The sequence below is a fragment of the Pongo pygmaeus genome, chromosome 7, assembly GCF_028885625.2.
Source record: "Pongo pygmaeus isolate AG05252 chromosome 7, NHGRI_mPonPyg2-v2.0_pri, whole genome shotgun sequence".
NCBI lineage: Eukaryota > Metazoa > Chordata > Mammalia > Primates > Hominidae > Pongo > Pongo pygmaeus.
Window position 1 is genome coordinate 85183961 of NC_072380.2, and position 19843 is coordinate 85203803.

The following is a 19843-nucleotide window of genomic DNA, read 5'->3' on the forward strand; positions in this document are numbered from 1 at the left end:
TTTATTGGCCTGTGAACAGATACATTGGCTATGACTATCAAAGAATTACAAGGCTTAATTTAATGCTATTTGTTTAAAATGGCTTAATGCATTTCTTCCTATCCTCCTACCTCCACGCACACCGTTTTTTAAGGCAGCGGCAAAAGTAGTAGAAAGCAAAAGGACAGGAACAATAACTTCTCAAGATAAACCTAATGGTAATGATGTTGAAATGGAAACTGAAGCTAATTTGGATACAAGAAAAAGGTTTGTAATTTAATCAATTTGTATATTGTTTTGTGAATGTTCTGTCTATGTAAAATTGATGTGAGTCTTTTTATTAAAAATAATTATTGAGTAGCATGTTATCTTGCTGATGATTAATATTTAGGTATTTGGAGTACTGTAGAGTTATTTCATGACTTGTGCAAATTATATATGCTAAGCAAAAGTAGAGAATAAGAAAATATTACAGTTTAAATAATGTGGGTAGTTTACCATTCTTACTGAGGGTATGCTTAGGAACAAGGGTGAGGTTGGACTCCTGTGCCCCTTAGTTGTTTTTAGATTCTACATGTTCTCATTATGTGATTCATGTTTCACTGTACTAAGAATCTAGTATTTTAAGATATTATTCATACATCTTCTTTAAGCGTAAGCTCACTGCTTCATCTGGTGCTCAACTGAAGAAATAGTGATTTGCTTTTAATACTGGAGGAAAACAAGTTGTGTCAGTCCTATATATTGAGAGATAGTTGTTAAGTTTCCAAAATTACTTTTTCTTTAGGGATTTTCAGGGGTGATTTTTGTCTTTTGTTTTAGAAGTTTAAGTATCTTCCCCTATTGAGGAAGATGTAACTCTTAACATTATAAAGATCTTCTTTTCTGTTGAACCCATGGTCTGTTTTCTCTGTTCTTCTACCCTTAAACCAAGGCCAGATAATCAAATCTCTGTGGTCTCTGGATGGGTATATTTGGAAATGGATGTAATATTACTTTCTTCTTGGGACCATGAACTAAGTGTTGCAGGGACCCCATCTTAACTATTTATTTAGAGGTGGAGATTGGGGTTCAAGTTGGATCTACACTGCATTTGTCACATCTTAGGACTGAGGCTCTGTCATCTTATAGTGGTCCCTCCTATTGTTCCTGCCTGTCAAAGCATGACTTGTTCCTCACTGGTTCATCTCTCCAAAGGCTGTACTAAAGTCTTATTTCACATTGATGTACTTTTTTCTAAAATCCAATTTAAGAAGTAGAGATTCCATTTTTATTGGCCCAATTACTTCACTTTGTTTCGAAAATCAAAGTTTAATGATACTAATACCCAATACATTCTTGTGGCCAAGCCATCCTGCTTATGATAATACTGCTAATACCATGGTTCTTACAGATAATCATGAGCACACTTCCTATGGACTCTCCTTATATAGTACTACCCACTTATTTCAGATGCTCTCCTAGACACAAACACAGCGCAGTCCATGTGTACCAAACAGAACTCTTCATGTTCTCATTTGCCTCTCTACACCCTGCCTTCTTTAACCTCACACATCCAGCTGCTCTCCAAGTATTAAGAACCCCACCTCAGAAATGCTTCTCCAATCTATTTTTACCTGTATAGCTTTGTACCATTCAAATCCATCCTTGACCTAACTTCCAGAGTTAGCTTCCACAAAAATAAATGTCTTTAGATCACCCCCAGCTTAAAAACCTTTTGGCTCCTATTTCCTACTAGATGAGTCAGAATTTATTGGCATGGCTTATAAAGCCTTACATAGACCCATTCTGTTTTTTGGTTTGTTTTTTTGTTTTGTTTTGTTTTTTTTTTTTTTTACATACAGTCTTATCCCTAAGCATGAACTCCTCCCTGTCCACGTACATGGTAGTTTCTAGCAGCACAGAAGCTTTGTTCCTTCTATTTGAATTCCTATCATTTTATTCTCTCCAAGGCAAGCTCTTACTTGCCATTCAGTCTATCTCAGAGATCACCTATATGAAGTCTTGCCCAGCTCTAATCAGAGTTGTTACTTCTGTGCTTTCATAGCATACATCTCTATAAAAGGACTTAATCTTTGTTAGTAACTTATTTGTTTACCTGATTCTTTCAATAGATTGAGAATTATTTGAAGGTTCTTACTTAGCTCTGAAGCATCTTAATTAGCTTGGTATCCTTGTTGCCTAATTCATTACCAGGCATACATAAGAACTTGCTGTACACTAGTTACAGGGAACAAAACTAAAACTAGAAACAGGGTAAAGATCAAGAATCGAGCAAATACCAAAACCATCCTGGAAGCAGAACCAAGGCAAATAAAGCATCAAATGACCAGTGTCATGACAGTTACCAATCAGGATTCAAGTAAAGCAAGTACAGAATCAGAAGTGTGATTGTGAGGTCAGACAAATCCTAGAAAAATGGAAACCTCCATGTTATGAAGACAAGATGAAATAAATATTTTGCTCTGATAAAGCTTATACAGTTGTTCCTTGGTGTTTGAAGGGGATTAGTCCTAGGACATCCATCCTTCATGAATACCAAAATCTATGGATGCTCAGGTGTCTTACAAAAGTGGTGTAATAGCCAGGAACAGTGGCTCACACCTATAATCCCAGCACTTTGAAAGGCTGAGACAGGAGGATCACTTGAGCCCAGGAGTTTGAGACCAGCCTAGGCAACATGGCAGAACCTTGTATTAACAAAAATTAACCAGTCTTGGTGGTGCTTGCCTGTAGTGCCAACTACTTAAGCGGCTTAGGTGAGAGGATCGCTTGAGCCCGGGAAGTCTACAGTAAGCTGTGTTTGTGCCACTGCACTCCAGCCTGGGTGACTCTCGGCGAGACCCTGCCAAAAAAAAAAGGGGGGAGGGGTGTAATATTTGCATATAACCTACACACATCCTCCCATATACTTTAAATCATCTCTAGATTACTTAAAATATCTAGCACAATGCTGAAATAGTTGAGATGGACAGCTTCACGGAGGTACTAGTCTTGAGCAGGGGCTTTTGTAGGATGGTTAAGATTTTTACAGATGGATAGAAGAGGAAATATCATTTTAGGAGAGAGGAATAGTACCAGTGAAAGCATGGAGGTGTAAATAGTCATGTTGTGTGTATGTGGAAACCATTTTAACTATAACAAACGGGAACTTAATCAATTCCCAAAGGTTCAATTGGAGACTGGTGGGGAGAACCATAAATTAAAATTGAACCCATCAAATTATATACTTTAAACATGTGCCATGCTTTTTATGTATCAATTATACCTTAATAAAGCAGTTTTTAAAACTTGAATTTATGGAAATAAAGTGCCACAGAAGAGTTTTTGAAAGAGTGTTATAAATGCTTGACTACACCATTAATTATGCTTATGTTTGGAGAAGCTTGATTTAATACCTCTTATAAGCATGTCTGGACAAAAATTAGCCATGTTGTCATGGACTGTATATGTCCCCATGTTACCGAGGTTTCTTTCCAAAGTTATTTTTTTATAAATTGAAATATGCCTTGACTATGTGGAAAGTACTATCCTTATGAAAAGTTTCTTTTGTTTACATTCTTACAAATTTTTTCTTCTTTTAAAGTGTTAGTGACAAACAGTCTGCGGTAACTGAATCCTCAGAGGGTACAGTATCCTTATTGAGGTGAAGTAAATTGACATTTTTCTTCTTTGTCTTTCAAATCTTTGATTGAAGCAATTCATGCAGACCTAATATAACTACCACATAAATGGTACAATTGAAAGAATATCTCAGGGTCCTACTTAGCCCAACAGATATTCACGACTCTGAGACATCTTGAAATTCCAAACTATAGAGACCTGCTCTGAGACTGGGTTGTTTCACATTGTTTCTACAAAGCCATTATTGGAATACACATATAGGGAGTTCTTGAGCTTAAAACAGATGTTTAGTAAACACTTATCTGTCATAGAAACAAAGATACGATGCTGGGGCAGGAAGGGGATGGGAATTACATTTCTAATGAATGCCCCAGTGCCAGTTTTATGAAAGTTACTTGAAAAACTTTATTTGATCTAATAGAATCGCTGTGACAGACAATATGACCTGTCCCGAGGGCAGAAAGTCTGCATGAATGATTTCTAACATAGAGCAGTTGGGATCACAAGTGGAACCATGGGAGGAGGTGGCTGACTTCATGTGGAGGAGGTGATTGGACATGAGGAATTGAGAGGCCAAGATGGTATATGAATTGTCTGTGAGAACACTGAAATAATTCAGAATAGCAGCACTTAGGTGTAGAGAAAGATCTGTGAATGATGAAGTGCTTGGAAGGATGGTAAATGGCTGTGAAGAATGATCGAAGGTGATATATCCCAGTGGCATGAATCCTCAAGGCTGAAGTTTCTATGGAAGCAGGATCTTGAAAGTGGCATTCATTAGGAAATGAAAACTGCTGTCTCTGGAGTCCTATAGTTTATGGAGGGTGGAAGATTAAGCCAATCTCTACTTGAGAAGGCTACCAAGGAGAGAAACATTGCCCCCAGGGGAAAGCTAGATTTTAGACAAGGCAAAGAGCAGAGAGGAATGGGTGAAGAGATTGAGAATGACATTCCAGAAAGGACAATAGAAAGTCTTGGGAAGGAGGGACAGAGGGGAAGAGAGAAAGGATAGCTGGTCACCTAGAGTATCTATAGGGATAAAAGTATAGCTAAAATAACCTACATTTTAGGTGGAGATAATACAGCTGCCTAAGCTTAGGTGAACTGCTTTTTGAATCTTAGTTTGCTCCTTCATAAAATTGGATTAATATAATACCAATTTGGCAGGGTTTTAAAAAAAAAAGATGCCACGTCCTGTGTTTCCAAACAGCCTTACCTTTCAAAAGTCTTTTTGGAAGCTGTAAAGATAATCAAGTGATACCTGCCATTATGTAAAGGAATTTTGGAATCCGTCTTTGGGGAAATAAAAGCCATAACAGAGAATGAAAGCTAATACTTTGTAGTTTAAGGATTTTTTTCCTTGATGTATCTAATTGGAAGGCCGAAAGAGTCTTGTCTTTTTTTTTTTTTTGCCTGCTTCTTCTGAGACATCAAAAAACATCTTGATTTCTGCGGAGTAGATGAGATGGAGAAAGATGAGAGAGGCAACAGAAATCTTAAGAGGCCACAGGTTAAGATGGGGCACTAAGCAGGGAGAGCACTAAAGGAAGTAGGCCGAAGTATTAATAGAAGATCCTAGAACAGATTAAGGCAAATCATTTACCTTTTTTCCATTGCTTTACTAATCTTTCTGGAGCCAATTATAAACTTTCATATTTTATTTTAGGTCTCACAAGAATCTTTTCTTACCTAAGTTGCAACATGGAACCGAGCAACAAGACCTTAATAAGAAAGAAAGAAGAGTAGGAACTCTTCAAAGTGAGTACTGTTATAACAGTTTTAGAAGGGGAGAATTGATGTGTCCTCAAACAATCCAGCCATTGACTTTACCACTATAGCAAAAAAAAAAACACACTTCAGAAAACTGAAGCACAAAGTCTTGACTTCGTAGAGTTAATTGAGGTAGCGTTTAATTTAGAAAGTTAGCTATTTTGACTGTCTAGCTTAGGGTTCTTTTGCTATGGTGGTACACTGCTTTTCTACCTTCACTGTGTTCAGCAACTTCAAATATAGTCATACGCCACATCATGACATTTCAGTCAAAGACAGACTGCATTGCATATAGGATGGTGGTCCTGTAATAATGTAATGGAGCACATATGGAAACTTGATAATGTGGCACTTGATATTGGCATTGCATATCAAGTAGGGGAAATGATTGATAATTAGCAATGGTACTGGAAACCGTGGGTTTTCTATATGAATACATATATATATATGTATGTTTGTGTAAGTGTACTCTTAATAATGTTCACATAAGGACAAAATCACCCAACAACCCATTTCTCAGAACATATCCCCCTTGTAAAGCAATCCATGACTGTAGTTACTTTTCAGAAACATTAAGTGCAGTTGATTCTTGTTATTCACAGTTACGTTTAATAAAGTCTGAGAGCGTTGACTTAGCAAATTACAAGTTTCTTTTTGGTATGTATTCATTTAACAAATGTTTATTAACCCCACATTAATATTTTAGGTACTGAACTGATACTGAGATTTTTTTTTTTATACTTTAGGGTACTTTAGGGTACATATGCACAACGTGCAGGTTTGTTACATATGTATACATGTGTCATGTTGGTGTGCTGCACCCATTAACTCGTCATTTAGCATTAGGTATATCTCCTATTGCTATCCCTCCCCCCTGAGATTTTTAATATGGATCTAAACCTAAATACTTATTGATAAAAATAATAGACATAAAGAAATTAGGTTTATTTCTCCATGCTCATAAGGTACCATCTTGGTGCCAGGCAAATGATAGGCCTGCAGTAAATATTATAGAATAAATTTGTTCATACCTGATGGCTGATGACATGGCAACCATTAGCAAATATTTGTAAATAGAGTTCTAAAATATTTACATTCTTAGATATCATTCCCATTTTAAAGATGAGAAAACGGAAACTCAGTAAAGTTATGTGCTTAATCTTGGTGGAGTTCCAAGATTGGTTTTCTACACCTATCGCTGCAAGACAGCTGGGAATTATTTTAAATGAGAATAATGTGAGCATTTCCTTAGAGGTTTAATTTCATAGTATGAAATTCAAAGAAAAGGAAATGTAGGCCAGGCGCAGTGGCTCACGCCTATAGTCCTAGCACTTTGGGACGCTGAGGCAGGTGAAGAGCTCAGGAGTTTGAGACCAGCTTAGGCAACATGGCGAAACCCCATTTCTACTAAAAATAGAAAAAATTAGCCAGGCATGGTGGTGCCTGCCTGTAATGCCAGCTACTCAGGAGGCTGAGGCACGAGAATCCAGCTTGAACCCAGGAGGTGGAGGTTGCACTCCAGCCTGTGTGACAGAGTGAGACTGTCTCAAAAAAGAGAAAACATGGTTTATCAGCAAACTCGAAGACTATAAACTCTTTGCAGACTGGCTTGACAGTGACTATGGCTATTGAGTCTGTAAGGTCTTTGAGTTTTAGCACATTTTATTAGGTGTCAGTAATAAGTATGTTTTCTTAAAAAAATCCAGTGTACTTCAGTGGTACCCAGGAACCCCCTCTTTATAGTTTGAGGATAATAATTTTGTTTGTGCTAAACCTTTTTTTCTCTTCTTTTTCTGTTTTTGGAGACAGAGTCTTACTTTGTTGCCCAGGCTGGAATTCAGTGCAGTGGTGAGATCTTGGCTAACTGTAAGCATCTACCTTCCCAGGCTCAGTTGATCCTCCCACGGCAGCCTTCCAAGTAGCTGGGACCACAGGCACGTGCCGCCACACCCTGCTATTTGTTTGTTTGTTTGTTTGTTTTGAGATGGGGTCTCGCACTGTCACCCTGGCTGGAGTGCGGTGGCTCGATCTCGGCTCACTGCAACCTCCGTCTCCAGGTTTCAAGCAATTCTCTTGCCTCAGCCTACTGAGTAGCTGGGATTACAAGAGTGTGCCACCACACCCGGCAGATTTTTGTATTTTTAGTAGAGACGGGGTTTCGCCATGTTGGCTAGGCTGGTCTGGAACTCCTAACCTCAGGCAATCTGCCCACCTCGGCCTCCCAAAGTGCTGAGATTACACGTGTGAGCCACCACACCCGGCCTTTTTGTATTTTTTGTAGAGATGGGGTTTTGCCATGTTACCCTGGCTGGTCTCTAACTCCCAAACTCAAGCAATCTGCTCACTGTAATTGTGCTGAGATTACAGGCATGAGCCACTGCTCCCAGCCCTACCCTTTTTTTCAAAAACTAATTTTTGTGTTGTAAAATTGACATGCTTAGGGAAAAAAAATCAAGTTAATTCAGAAAAGTTGAAAGAAAAAGCCAAATCATCCAGATTTCATCAGTGCAGAAAAACTCACCAGCATTGAGTGAAATTATTAATATTTGAGTTGAAAGCTTTTTATAGGTAAATGTATTCAATCCTCAAAACAACCTTATGAGATTAGTGCTTTTTTTTTTTTTATCATCTCCATTATACAGATGAGGAAGCTGAGACTTAAAAAGGTAAATAAAATGCCTTTGGTTACACAGTGTATGAATAGAACAGGAGCCAAAATTTGAAATCAGACAGTCTGACTCCAGAGCCCAGGCCTTTAATTGCTTAGATGGACTACCTCAAAAGAAGAATGGATAGATTGAAAGCAAATCAAATTTTAGAAAAATGTCATCAAGTTACATATGTTACTTTAAAATATATTTACATTTAATTTTTAATATGTAAAACTGAAGGATTCAGTACTTCAGGTAAAGGTGGTTTCACAAGAAATCTATCAGTAACCTTTATGATCTGTGTAAAATAAAGAATATGAAATGCTTTAAGAAGTCAGTCAACTTTAGTCAATCAACTTTAGTCTGTTGATTGACCTTAGCAAAAATTTCTTCCACCAATCCCAAATTTTCTTGGTTATATTTTATATAATCAATATTTGTAGCATTGTTTTCCCATGTTGGATTTTCAGTTCAAAATGCTTTTTCATTTTCTTAGAGACTTTTTTACTGACCTATGAGGGAAGTGGTTTAATTTCCAAATATCTGTTACTGATTTTTAGTTTAATTCTATTTCAGTCTGTGAATATGCTTCATAGATTTTTTTTTAAGATTTGTTTTATGGCCCACAGTGTGGTTTATATATATTATATAATATATATAACATATATATAAACCATATATAATATATAATATATAAAAAACCATATATATAATTATATATTATATAGTATATATAATTATATACAATTATATAATATAGTGTATAATATATATAATATATATAATTATATATTGTATAGTATATATAATTATATATAATTATATATTATATAGTATATATAATATAATATATTATATAATATATAATTATTCCTATATAATATATATTATATATAATATATGATTCCTATATAGTATATATTATATATAATATATAATTTTAAATATATAATTATATATAATTATATATATTTATATATAATATATTATATATTATATAATATATATTTATATTATATAATATATAATTATATACTAATATATACTATATAATTATATATAATTATATACTATATATTTATATACTATATAATTATATACTATATATTTATATACTATATAATTATATACTATATATTATATATAGTTATATATAATTATATATTATATAGTATATGATTTTATGTATTATATAATATATAATTTTATATATAAATATATATAATTATATATATTTCCTTATATAAATTATAAAAATTTCCTTTCCTTTCCTATATATATTATATATAATTATATATAATTATAAAGCTTTACTATGTATATAAAACATGTTATGAGAAGCTTTATCTATCTGTCTACCTATCTACTTACCTACCTACCTACTGTTGGCCCTCTATATTCGCAGGTTCCACATCTGTGGATTCAACCAATCTTGGAATAAAATATTCCGTGGGGGAAAAATATATATAAATTTTTATATATTGTATATGTAAATATATATTTAATATATATTTATTATATGTTAATATAACATATATAATATTTATATATTATATGTTAATATAACATATATAATATTTATATATTATATGTTAATATAACATATAATTATATATTAAATATATTTATATATAATAAATTTATATATTGGTTGAAATTCATATATATATGAATCCATAGATTTATATATAACAATATAAATTTATTATATATAAATATATAATATAATATATTATATATTATATAATATATAAAAAATATGTATATTTTTCCCCCCTGAATATTTTATTCCAAGGTTGGTTGAATCCACAGATGTGGAACCTGCGAATATAGAGGGCCAACAGTAGGTAGGTAGGTAGGTAAGTAGATAGGTAGGTAGATAAGATAAAGCTTCTCATAACATGTTTTATATACATAGTAAAGCTTTATAATTTACTACATACAGATGTTGTATCACTTTTGCTAAAGTTGTATCACTTTTGCTAAAGTTATCTAAAAGGCCATGACATGATGGCTCATACCTGTAATTCCAGCACTTTGGGAGGCCGTGGCAGGAGGATCACTTGAGCCCAGGAATTAAGAGATCAGCCTGTGCAATATAGTGAAACCATGTCTTTACGAAAAAATTTTAAAAAATTAGTCGGGCATGGCGGCAGGTGCCTCTAGTCCCAGCTACTCAGGAGGCTGAGATGAGGGAGGATAGGGGAGAAATATCACTTGAGCCCAGGCGTTTGAGCTATGATCATACCACTGCACTTCAGCCTAGGCAAAAGAGAGAGACCCTATCTCTTAAAAAAAAAGTTGTCTCTAAGAATGTTAGATTTTTTTGTGGCTGTTGTAAATAGTATCTTTCTATTGTTTTAATTAAATTATTTTCACTGTTGCTAATGAATAGAAATCCTATTACTAATGAATGAAATCCTTTTTGTGTATTGATCTTACTGATCTTTTACTTCTATTTGTAGATTCTCTTAGGTTTTCTGCCTAAACAATTATCATTTTTCAGTAATTACAGTTCTGTTTCTTTTCAGTTACATATATTTCTTGTCTTACCAAACTGACTATGAATAAGAAAGAAGGAGTGAGGAAAGGATTATGCTTTTTAGTACTCCTAAAACATTATCGTAAGAAAATTTCAACGATCCTATGCAATAAATATTTTTCTTTTTTTTTTAAACAGATAATGAAAAGACAGGTTCAGGGATGTGAAATGATTTATTTAAAGACATATAAAAGAATCAAGACTCAAAACACTCCCCCTCTGATTTCAAAGGCTGATCTTTGCACTATACCATGCTGCTTCCAGATTTGAAGGAAAAAATTAAACATGTAGAGTACTTTTTCTTAGAATAGCTTAAAAAAGGAATTTCATGATAATCATTTAAAAATATAATTGCTCTTTTTTCTTTAATGTAAAACAATATTTATGACATTATTTTTCTACTTTTAGGTACAAAAAAGAAAAAAGAAAGCAGAAGAGCCACTGAAAGCAGAATACCTGTTTCAAAGAGTCAACTGGTAACTCCTGAAAAACATCGAGCTAGAAAAAGACAGGTATTTGGTTTTTTTAATATTTGAATAACACTTATGGACATTAAAGTTATAACTTGAATAATTGTGATTATTTCTGTTCAATCTCCCAAAAATCTTGAGTATAAAATATTTACCCTTTGCCATCTTTTATTTTGCCGTCTTAGATTAGGTGACTAATCAGCCTATTCAAAATGAAATACTTGACCCACATTTAAAAAGTCTTAAGTTGGGTGTTGGTACTGACATCTATTTGGAATTATTGTGATACTATCATAAAATCTGTTTATTAGATGTAAGGTGGGACTTAACTCCACATTATAAGCTTTGATGTTTAAATTTTCCTAACAGGGATCCAGTTTAAATAAGATTTTTCTTAAAAACAAAGAAAAGATACTGTTTGATCACAAAATTTTATTAAGGTGGGTCAATTTAGGGCTTGATTCATTTGCTTCCCTTTCAGTGACTATAGTCTTGTGCCATCTGTCCAGTGTCCAAAACCATTATTTTATGTATTTTTTGATTGTCTAGTTGTTCACAGCAGATGGATAAATCTGGTCTTTGTTTTTGTGGGGTGTGTGTGTGTGTGTTTTCCCCTTTTTTTTGTAGAGATGGTGTCTCACAATGTTGCCCAGGCTGGTCTTGAATTCCTTGGCTCAAGTGATCCTCCCGCCTTGGGCTCCAGAAGTGCTGGGACTGTAGGCATGAGCTACTTCACCCAGTCAGGCCCTTGTTTTCTTTTGTGGCTGCAACCGTTTTCTTACTCGAAGGTGCTCTTTTTTTTTTTGACAAGCTAATTGCAAATAGTTCATACTGAGATGTTGCAGATAGTGTCAAGTTGCACGCTACTCGGAATATCTTCTGTGACTCAAGGTTATGTTACCCTTCATTTCTCCCCCAGTGAACATAGTAAGCAACTTCTACTTTTGATTTGCTTCCTACGCATATTACTTGCCTTTGTGATTCCCTTTTTTAGCCTTGCCATCTCTGGCCTTTAGTAGGTTGAGGGGAGCTCCTGCTGTTGCTGACCAGAGATTTAGGGGGTGTACCTCAGGGTATTTTCATTAGAAAAGCACATGCCACATGCTTCCTGAGATCTGTAGACAGAGTTGCTTTTTCATACACCTAAGTTGCACTGATTATTTATACCCTTTCTACCTACATTATGGTTCAGGTTGTAAATGTCTCTTACTTTTTTCAGAGTTTGGGATTTTATTTGTTGTTGCTTTTGGGTGAATTCCCAAAGGAGAAGAGGGAAATGCTAACCTTATGCTACCATATGCGACCACAGTCATGCATACGTTTTGTGCTGGATTTTTTTTGCAGTTTGAATATGATGTACATGTATATAGTTTGTTTATTTATCCTGCTTGGTATTTTCTGAGCTTCCTGAATCTGTAGTTTGGTGTCTGTCTTTAGTTTTGAAAAATACTCAGCCATCATTACTTCAAATCTTTCTTTTGTTCCTTTCCTTCTTCTTCTGGTATTCCCATTATGATTCCAAATGTTACACCTTTTAAGACTGTTCAACTGTTCTTAGTTATTCCTTTATCTTTTTTCATTCTTTTTTCTGTTTACTTTTCAGTTTGAGAACTTTCTATTAATATATCTTCAAGTGTACTGATTCTTTCTTCAGCTGTGTTTAATCTACTTATGAGCCCATCAGAGGCATTGTTCATTTCTGTTACCATGTTGTTGATTTCTGGCATTTCTCTTTGGTTCTTTCTTACAGTTTTCATCTCTCCATTTACATTTACCCATCTGTTCTTGCATGTTGTCCACTTTTTCCATTAAATCCTTTGACATATTGATCATAATCATTTTAAATTCCAAGTCTGACAGTTTCAAAATCTGTGCCATATCTGAGTGTGGTCCTGGTGCTTGCTTTGTCTCTTCAGACTGTGTTTTTTGCTTTTTAACATGTTTATATTTTGCTGATAGCTAGACATGATATATCAGGTAAAAGGAAATGAGATAAATGATCCTTTAATGTGAGGTTTTATGTTTATCTGGGTAGGAGTTATCGTTTGCTGTAGCTGTAGGTGTCAAAGGCTAAAATTTCCTTTGGTGTCCTGTTTTTGTCTCTCTTGTTGTCTCTGGGTTTCCCTAGAGACTGCTTTTTAATAAGAATCTGAAGGACCTCTTTCAACTATAATGCCCAGGATCCTGACTAATGTGGTGGTAAGGTAAGGGGAGGTGAAGCGTTCTGGAGTCCTGTGCATAGGTCTCCTTCTTTTAGTAAGCCTGTGTCGTAGGTTGTGACCTTCATAAGTGCTTCTCAGCCCACCACCCCTTGGGTGAGACATGAAGGCTAGAGAGGGGTGGAGTTGAGTATTTCCACTGGTAAGTTAGGTTCTTGTAAAACCTCAGTTGGTTAGGTTCTGGCAAAATTAGTTTCTCTTGAGGAAAGAATTTTGTTAAGGAGACCAGAACGCTTTCCTCATTTATTTTGAAATGGGGAGTATTTCAAAATGGCTACTTTTTCCCTCCGCCTGTCAGAAGCAGGAAGGAATTTTTGTGTGATCTTTACCCTGAGACCTGGGGGGGCTCCTGGAGATAAAACTCACAAAAGTTTGTGAGTCCCTCTGAAACTGGGCCCTTGGAGTTTTTAACTCTCAAGCTTATCCACACTGAGCCTCCATCAGTTCCTCAGTCACAGTTAATTGCTCCTACCAGTATTGGCTCCAGCTGTGAGCTTCTGCTCCTGGCCTTTCTGTCCCCAGTAATTCTTGTGATTCTCTCAATCTGCCTCTCGCTTTCTTTAGTTTTCAGGGCAGCAGTTTGCCCTGTGACATTTGTTCTTTGATATATCTAAGAAGAGTTACTGATTTTCAGTTTGTTCAACAGCTTTTTTCTCCTGGGGACTGGAGTGATGATTTCCAAGCTCTTCACATGTTAGACTGGAAACCAGAAGTCTCTGCCTTATACATATAACTGATCTTTCCCTGTAGTTCTTCCAGCAGCCATTCCAAATGAGGTGTTATTCACAGATATATATGAAGAAAACAGTTGTTTCTCTTCTATTCAAAACAAAATGTAGGATATCAACCACATAATCAGTGATAATATCTATCACCATTTCCTATGCCAAAAAAGAATTCTGTGGATATCACAAGGGCCTGGTTTTATTTCTTAGCTTTCCGTTGTTGGCCTTTTGTTAAAATACTTGCTTTAGAAAATAAGTGACAGACTTAATTTTATTTTGTATTGAGTTTTTTTAAAAAAAAAAAAAAACTTATGGCAATAGCCCATGTCTACTTGGACAGTTTTCTTTTGCTGCATTGGTTTGTTAAAGATATTTCTTCCTTCCTTATCAGAATTAAAGATCCCTCCTTTCATAAACTTATTCCATTAAAGAAGAAAAGTAAATGCCTTTCAAACTGTTTTCCATAAACAGTATGTAATGAGCAATACTATAGCAGTATTTTCTTTTACTATTCGTAGTATCATTTTAAGGCATTAAAAAACATTATTTGTTCTTTAGAATGGATATACAGTTCAGATCTGAGTTATGTAATCTCTAGCCTTGGGAAAGAAAAAGATTGGTGTGTTTTAATTTGTTACATGCTCTTTGTATCTTTTCAGGCTATTGGCATGGCTGAGATTGTTACGATTTTGTATTTGGTTTTTTGAGAAAATAAAAGACAAATGACAATAAAACAAAGGAAATGGGTTGTATGGGTTTAATGTCCAGAAATACATCATCTTAAACTCTTCCCTTAATTATTACTATCAGTGGAATCTGGTACAATCAGTTAAATGTATAAAATGAGGAAATGGGAAGTTTTAAGCACAGTAGTAGACTTTATGAAATTGTACTGCCATTGTTTTCTTTCTGATCTGACACAGGTCAGTTGTGTCACTCATTAAACTCTAGCTATAGAAAGTAGAAGTTGGTACCAATGACTACTAGGCCACTTGAACGTCTAAACTTAAAAATTACAGCTTTCCTTACTTGCCAGACGATAGCTTATTCTGTATGATGTTTTCAAAACTCTTTCAGTCACAGGTAAAATTAAGCAAAGACTGAAAACATTTAGATCAAGCAAAACAGTCAAGGCATAATCAACCATGAAGTAACACTATATCAAGCTAAAGTTACTCTTTTTCAATAGAAGAAAAAATAAAATATTTAATGCTAAACACTCTTAGTTTTCAGTTAATCTATACTGACAACATTACTACTTTCCTCTAGGTTAGGGGTGAGCAGAATTTTTCTATAAAGAGCAAGATTTATAATATATTTATTACTAATGTATTTTATGTATATTTCACATACATAGTTTCTGTTACATATTTTAAATATATTTTTTAAATGACTGAAATTTTAATATGGTTCTTAGCTCCAGGGCTGTAGAAAACCAGCCTTGGGCTGGGTTTTGGCAGTGGCTTGCTGACCCCTGCTGTAGATGATACATTGGAAAATACTGCTTAAACATACTGCACCCAGGACCCCAAATAGGATTCAGAGAACATCGGTCATTTCTTGAAAGAAAGGGGCTTTTGTATTGTATCAAATGTCGTCTGTGCACCTTATTAAAAATACTACAGCTCAGATAAGAACAAGAAAACAATGCTGTATATGTGTATGAAATTTGTCTAAACCACAAACTACTTTTTAAAGCTGAATAATGTATGTGACAAGTTTTTGAAAGAACAGAAATTCTTAACTTGGAGACCATGGAGTTGATAGGCTCTTTAAAGAGAGTTTATGTGGCCCCCAAATTTGTATATAAAATTTTAGATACCTATACTTTTCTGTGGAGTACGTCTGTAAGATTTATATGACCCCAAAGATTAATAACCCACTGTTGAAGTGCTTTTAATCAGTCACCCCACACATGAAAAATTTATTAATGCATCTCTTGGTTTTTGTCAGTTAATGACAAGTAGTGTAGTGAGGTTTTGTAGGAGTGAAGGCTGAGTCAGGCAGTAATAGATGGTCATAGGTGGCTTTCAGCCTTTGTCTAGCGATTGAATAGCCATGTACTTGTAAGCAGCACAGTTGCCGATAGGTGTGCCGCAGACAAACAAAAGCAGAAGCACGTACAGAAGAGACCAGGTTGGTATCTTGGATTTAAGTCACAAAGCAGAGGAATAGCAAGAACAGGGGATCAGGTTTAAGGTAGCTCAGACAAACTTCTGCATGGGTTTGGTTATGGTCACTGCCAACTTTTTGGTACTGAGTCATATACAAGATGGTTCTCATGTCATGTTTGTATTCTTCAGGCCACCTTGAATTCTTTCTAATATTGCATCAGACAATTGAACTGGATTTTTTTTTTTTTTGGTTATAGTAAAGTACACATGATATAAAATTTACCATTTGCCATTTTAACTATTTTTAAATGTACAGTTTGGTAGCATTAAATATATTCATATTGTGCTACCATCACTACCATCTATCAATAGCACTCTTCCTGTTACAAAACTGAAACCGTACTCATTAAACAGTAACTCCATTTCCATCCCCCCAACCCCCTTGCCACCATCATTCTACTTTCTGTTTATGAGTTGGACTATTCTAGGTACCTCGTATCAGAAGTAGCATAGTATTTGTCTTTTTCTGTCTAACCTAATGTCCTCAAGGTTTATTCATGTTCTAGAATGCGTCAGAACTTCCTTTTTAAGGCTGAATTATATAAATATAATATATAATATAATATAATTTTGTTTATCCATTTATCAGTTGATGGACAGTTGGGTTGCTTCCACATTTTAACTATTGTGAATAATGCTGCTATGAACATGGATGTACAAATACCTTTTCAGGTCCCTGCTTTCGACTCTTTTAGATATGTACCCAGAAGTGGAATTGCTGGATCATATGGTAGTCCTTTTTAAAAATTTTTTGGGTAACCGTCATACTGTTTTCCATAGTGGTGCTATAATTTTACATTCCCACCACCAGTGCACACAGGTTCCAATTTATCCATATCCTCACCAACACTTATTGTTTGTTTTTTTGACAGCAGCCATCTGAATGAGTGTGGGTTGATGAACCGGGTTTTTAAAGAAAATGTGAAGTGCTGGAGAATTTCTTGTAGTCTAAACACAGTAAATAATCATGCAGATGGTCAAATTGCTCTTTCAGCTTGCCAACAGAAGGAATAATTAGTTGGTTGCCTGTAGCAAATGCCAAGTATCAGTAATTTTTCTGTGTATAGTATTAAATTTGATTTTTAAAAATGTTTAGGAATTTTCTCCCAGCATAAAATTAAATGTTTTTAATTAGTTTATGTTAGTTGTGTTTTTGAAAGTCTATTTTAGACAAGATTTGAGTTTTATATGGGTGTGTAATACAATACTTCCCCTAACATAGGCAGAACAGAGTTTTCACTGAGTTCATTAGTGAACTACTAAACATTCACAAAGCCTATTTGGAGATTTGGAGGATAATAAATACAACTATTAACAATTGTAGAAGAGCATTTTAAGAGACAGTGTGGGCTTAAAGTCAGAGAAATTCAGTTGACATGTAGCACTGCCACTTTCTAGCTATCTGATCTTGGGCAGCTAAGCTTATATAAAATGAACAGTAATAATAATGACCCCTAAAAATGTTATGATAAATGTAAAATCTTTTAAAAATCTAAGAAATGTTTAGAGAAATCTTCCATCTTTAAGAAACTGAGCATTATTTTGATTTTGATTTTTTAAAACTGGCATTTATAGTAGGTATTTTCTTTTTGAATAATTGTTTCTGTAAATAACTGTTTTACTTTTTATCAAAAGGCATGGCTTTGGGAAGAAGACAAGAATTTGAGATCTGGCGTGAGGAAATATGGAGAGGGAAACTGGTCTAAAATACTGTTGCATTATAAATTCAACAACCGGACAAGTGTCATGTTAAAAGACAGATGGAGGACCATGAAGAAACTAAAACTGATTTGCTCAGACAGCGAAGACTGATTGTGTTTGTAAAAGCTTGATGAAAGGACAGTTAAGTATTTTAATCACTGCATTTTGTTTGAAACTTGTGTCATTGATGTAATTTAAAACTTTTGTTTAAAGCATTACAGTATTTTTCTGTGACCATCAATTAATATGAGGGTTTGTGCTATAAGAGTTTAAGAGTTAAAGCATATGCTATCATTGTATTCTTTAAGAACCTTATTTTGATAAAATGTAAATTTGTTGAACCCTGCCACATTTAGTATCCCCACCCCCAAATCCTGTTCCAATGAAAAAATTAAAACCTGGTACGAAAAAAAAAAAAAATTTCAGTTAACCTATTTTGTGTCCTGTAGGCTGACCTCAACCCTGTAACGTAACCCATTAAATGAATTTTCTTTTTTTTGAGACAGCGTTTCTCTCTGTTGCCCAGGCTGGAGTGCAAGTGTGCAATTTCAGCTCACTGCAACCTCTGCCTCCCGGGTTCAAGCGATTCTCCTGCCTCAGCCTCCTGAATAGCTGGGATTACAGGCACACACCACCACGCCCAGCTAATTTTTGTATTTTTAGTAGAGGTAGGGTTTCACCATGCTGGTCAGGGTGGTCTCCAACTCCTGACTTCATGATCCACCCACCTCGGCCTCCCAAAGTGCTGAGATTACAGACATGAGCCACTGCGTCCTGCCTAAAATGAATTTTCCAGATGATTGAATAACAGTAGTCCTTTGATAGGAGATAATGACTTGGTTTATGGCCTTAATATACTACTTAATTACTTAAGATGTTTATTAATAGAATGATAAATGTACAGAGTAACCTATAAGCATGACATACTTTTGCTTTCAGTAGTTTCATGTAAAGAAAAAACTTGAAAATAGTAATACCTGAGGACCCATGGGAATAATAGACACTGGGGAGGTAGGGTGGGGAGCGGGAGCAAGAGCTGAAAAACTACCTACTGGGGACTCTGCTCACTACCTGGGTGACAGGATCATCCATACCCCAAACCTCAACATCACACAGTATACCCAGCTAACAAACCTGCTCATGTGTTCCCTGAATCTAAAATAAAAATCGAAATAATTTTTTTAAAAAAGAAAAAGACAGTAGTATTACCCATGGGACAAAATTTGTACTATTAGCAAGAATCATTTTGTGTCTCATTTAGAAACAATTTGACTTTTGTTCCAGTGTTTAAACTTTGACAAAAATGGTTTTGAATAGATCTTTATAACCTGATGCCATAAATACAAGATTCTCTGATACCTTCATTTAATATATCAGTATTGGGCCTAAAACAGTATTCTGTAAAGCTTAAATTGCTATTAACTATGATCATCTTGATGTCTATGATAGATAATAAACAAGGTCGTACATACCTTACTAAACAATTTTGGTTTTTCACCAACATTTTATTCTTTAAAAGATTTAGACTAACAGAATTATTTAGCATTTCGAGTCATGTGCTTTATTTAGCAAGTGAGTAAAAATATTGGAATATTGAAGTATTTGCATAAAAAATCAGATGGTGGTGTTTTGTAATCTGTATTATATTTCCTATTAAGGTTTCATATATTACTTTCCCATTGTTCCTGAATTTGTTATTCTGTATATAAACAGAAATATGGATGAGTACCATATGCTTCCTGACTCCCTTATCTTGTTACACCACAAGATACTGCACTATTTATTGGAGATATTTTGATGATTAGTGCCAAGGCTGGCATCATGAGTCAAAATAGACTTGTTAAGTCAACCTCATTCCAGACACCTACTATAAATCATCAAATCTAAGTTGCCATTAATTGTAAGATGCCCTGTTATTTCACGCACAACTAGAAAAGAAAAATAGGTATCAATTATAGTATGGTGCTTTCTTATTTTGAATTTTACTT

General features: G+C 34.7%; 1 protein-coding gene across 4 annotated transcripts in view; it reads left to right on the forward strand.

The window, feature by feature from the left end:
• TERF1 (telomeric repeat binding factor 1) overlaps positions 1-19586 on the forward strand; it is a 38048-nt gene extending 18462 nt beyond the window's left edge. The window contains exons 6-10 of one of the 4 annotated variants that reach the window (XM_054498332.2): positions 134-246; positions 3566-3625; positions 5270-5361; positions 10975-11078; positions 17790-19586. In XM_054498332.2, coding sequence (XP_054354307.1) covers positions 134-246; positions 3566-3625; positions 5270-5361; positions 10975-11078; positions 17790-17966 — 546 coding nt within the window. In that variant the 3' untranslated portion in view covers positions 17967-19586. Of the gene's footprint in view, positions 1-133; positions 247-3565; positions 3626-5269; positions 5362-7182; positions 7306-10974; positions 11079-17789 lie in introns of those variants that run through there. The other 3 variants (XM_054498333.2, XM_063668886.1, XM_063668887.1) reach the window with 3 other exon arrangements.
• Positions 19587-19843: the final 257 nt, after the last annotated feature.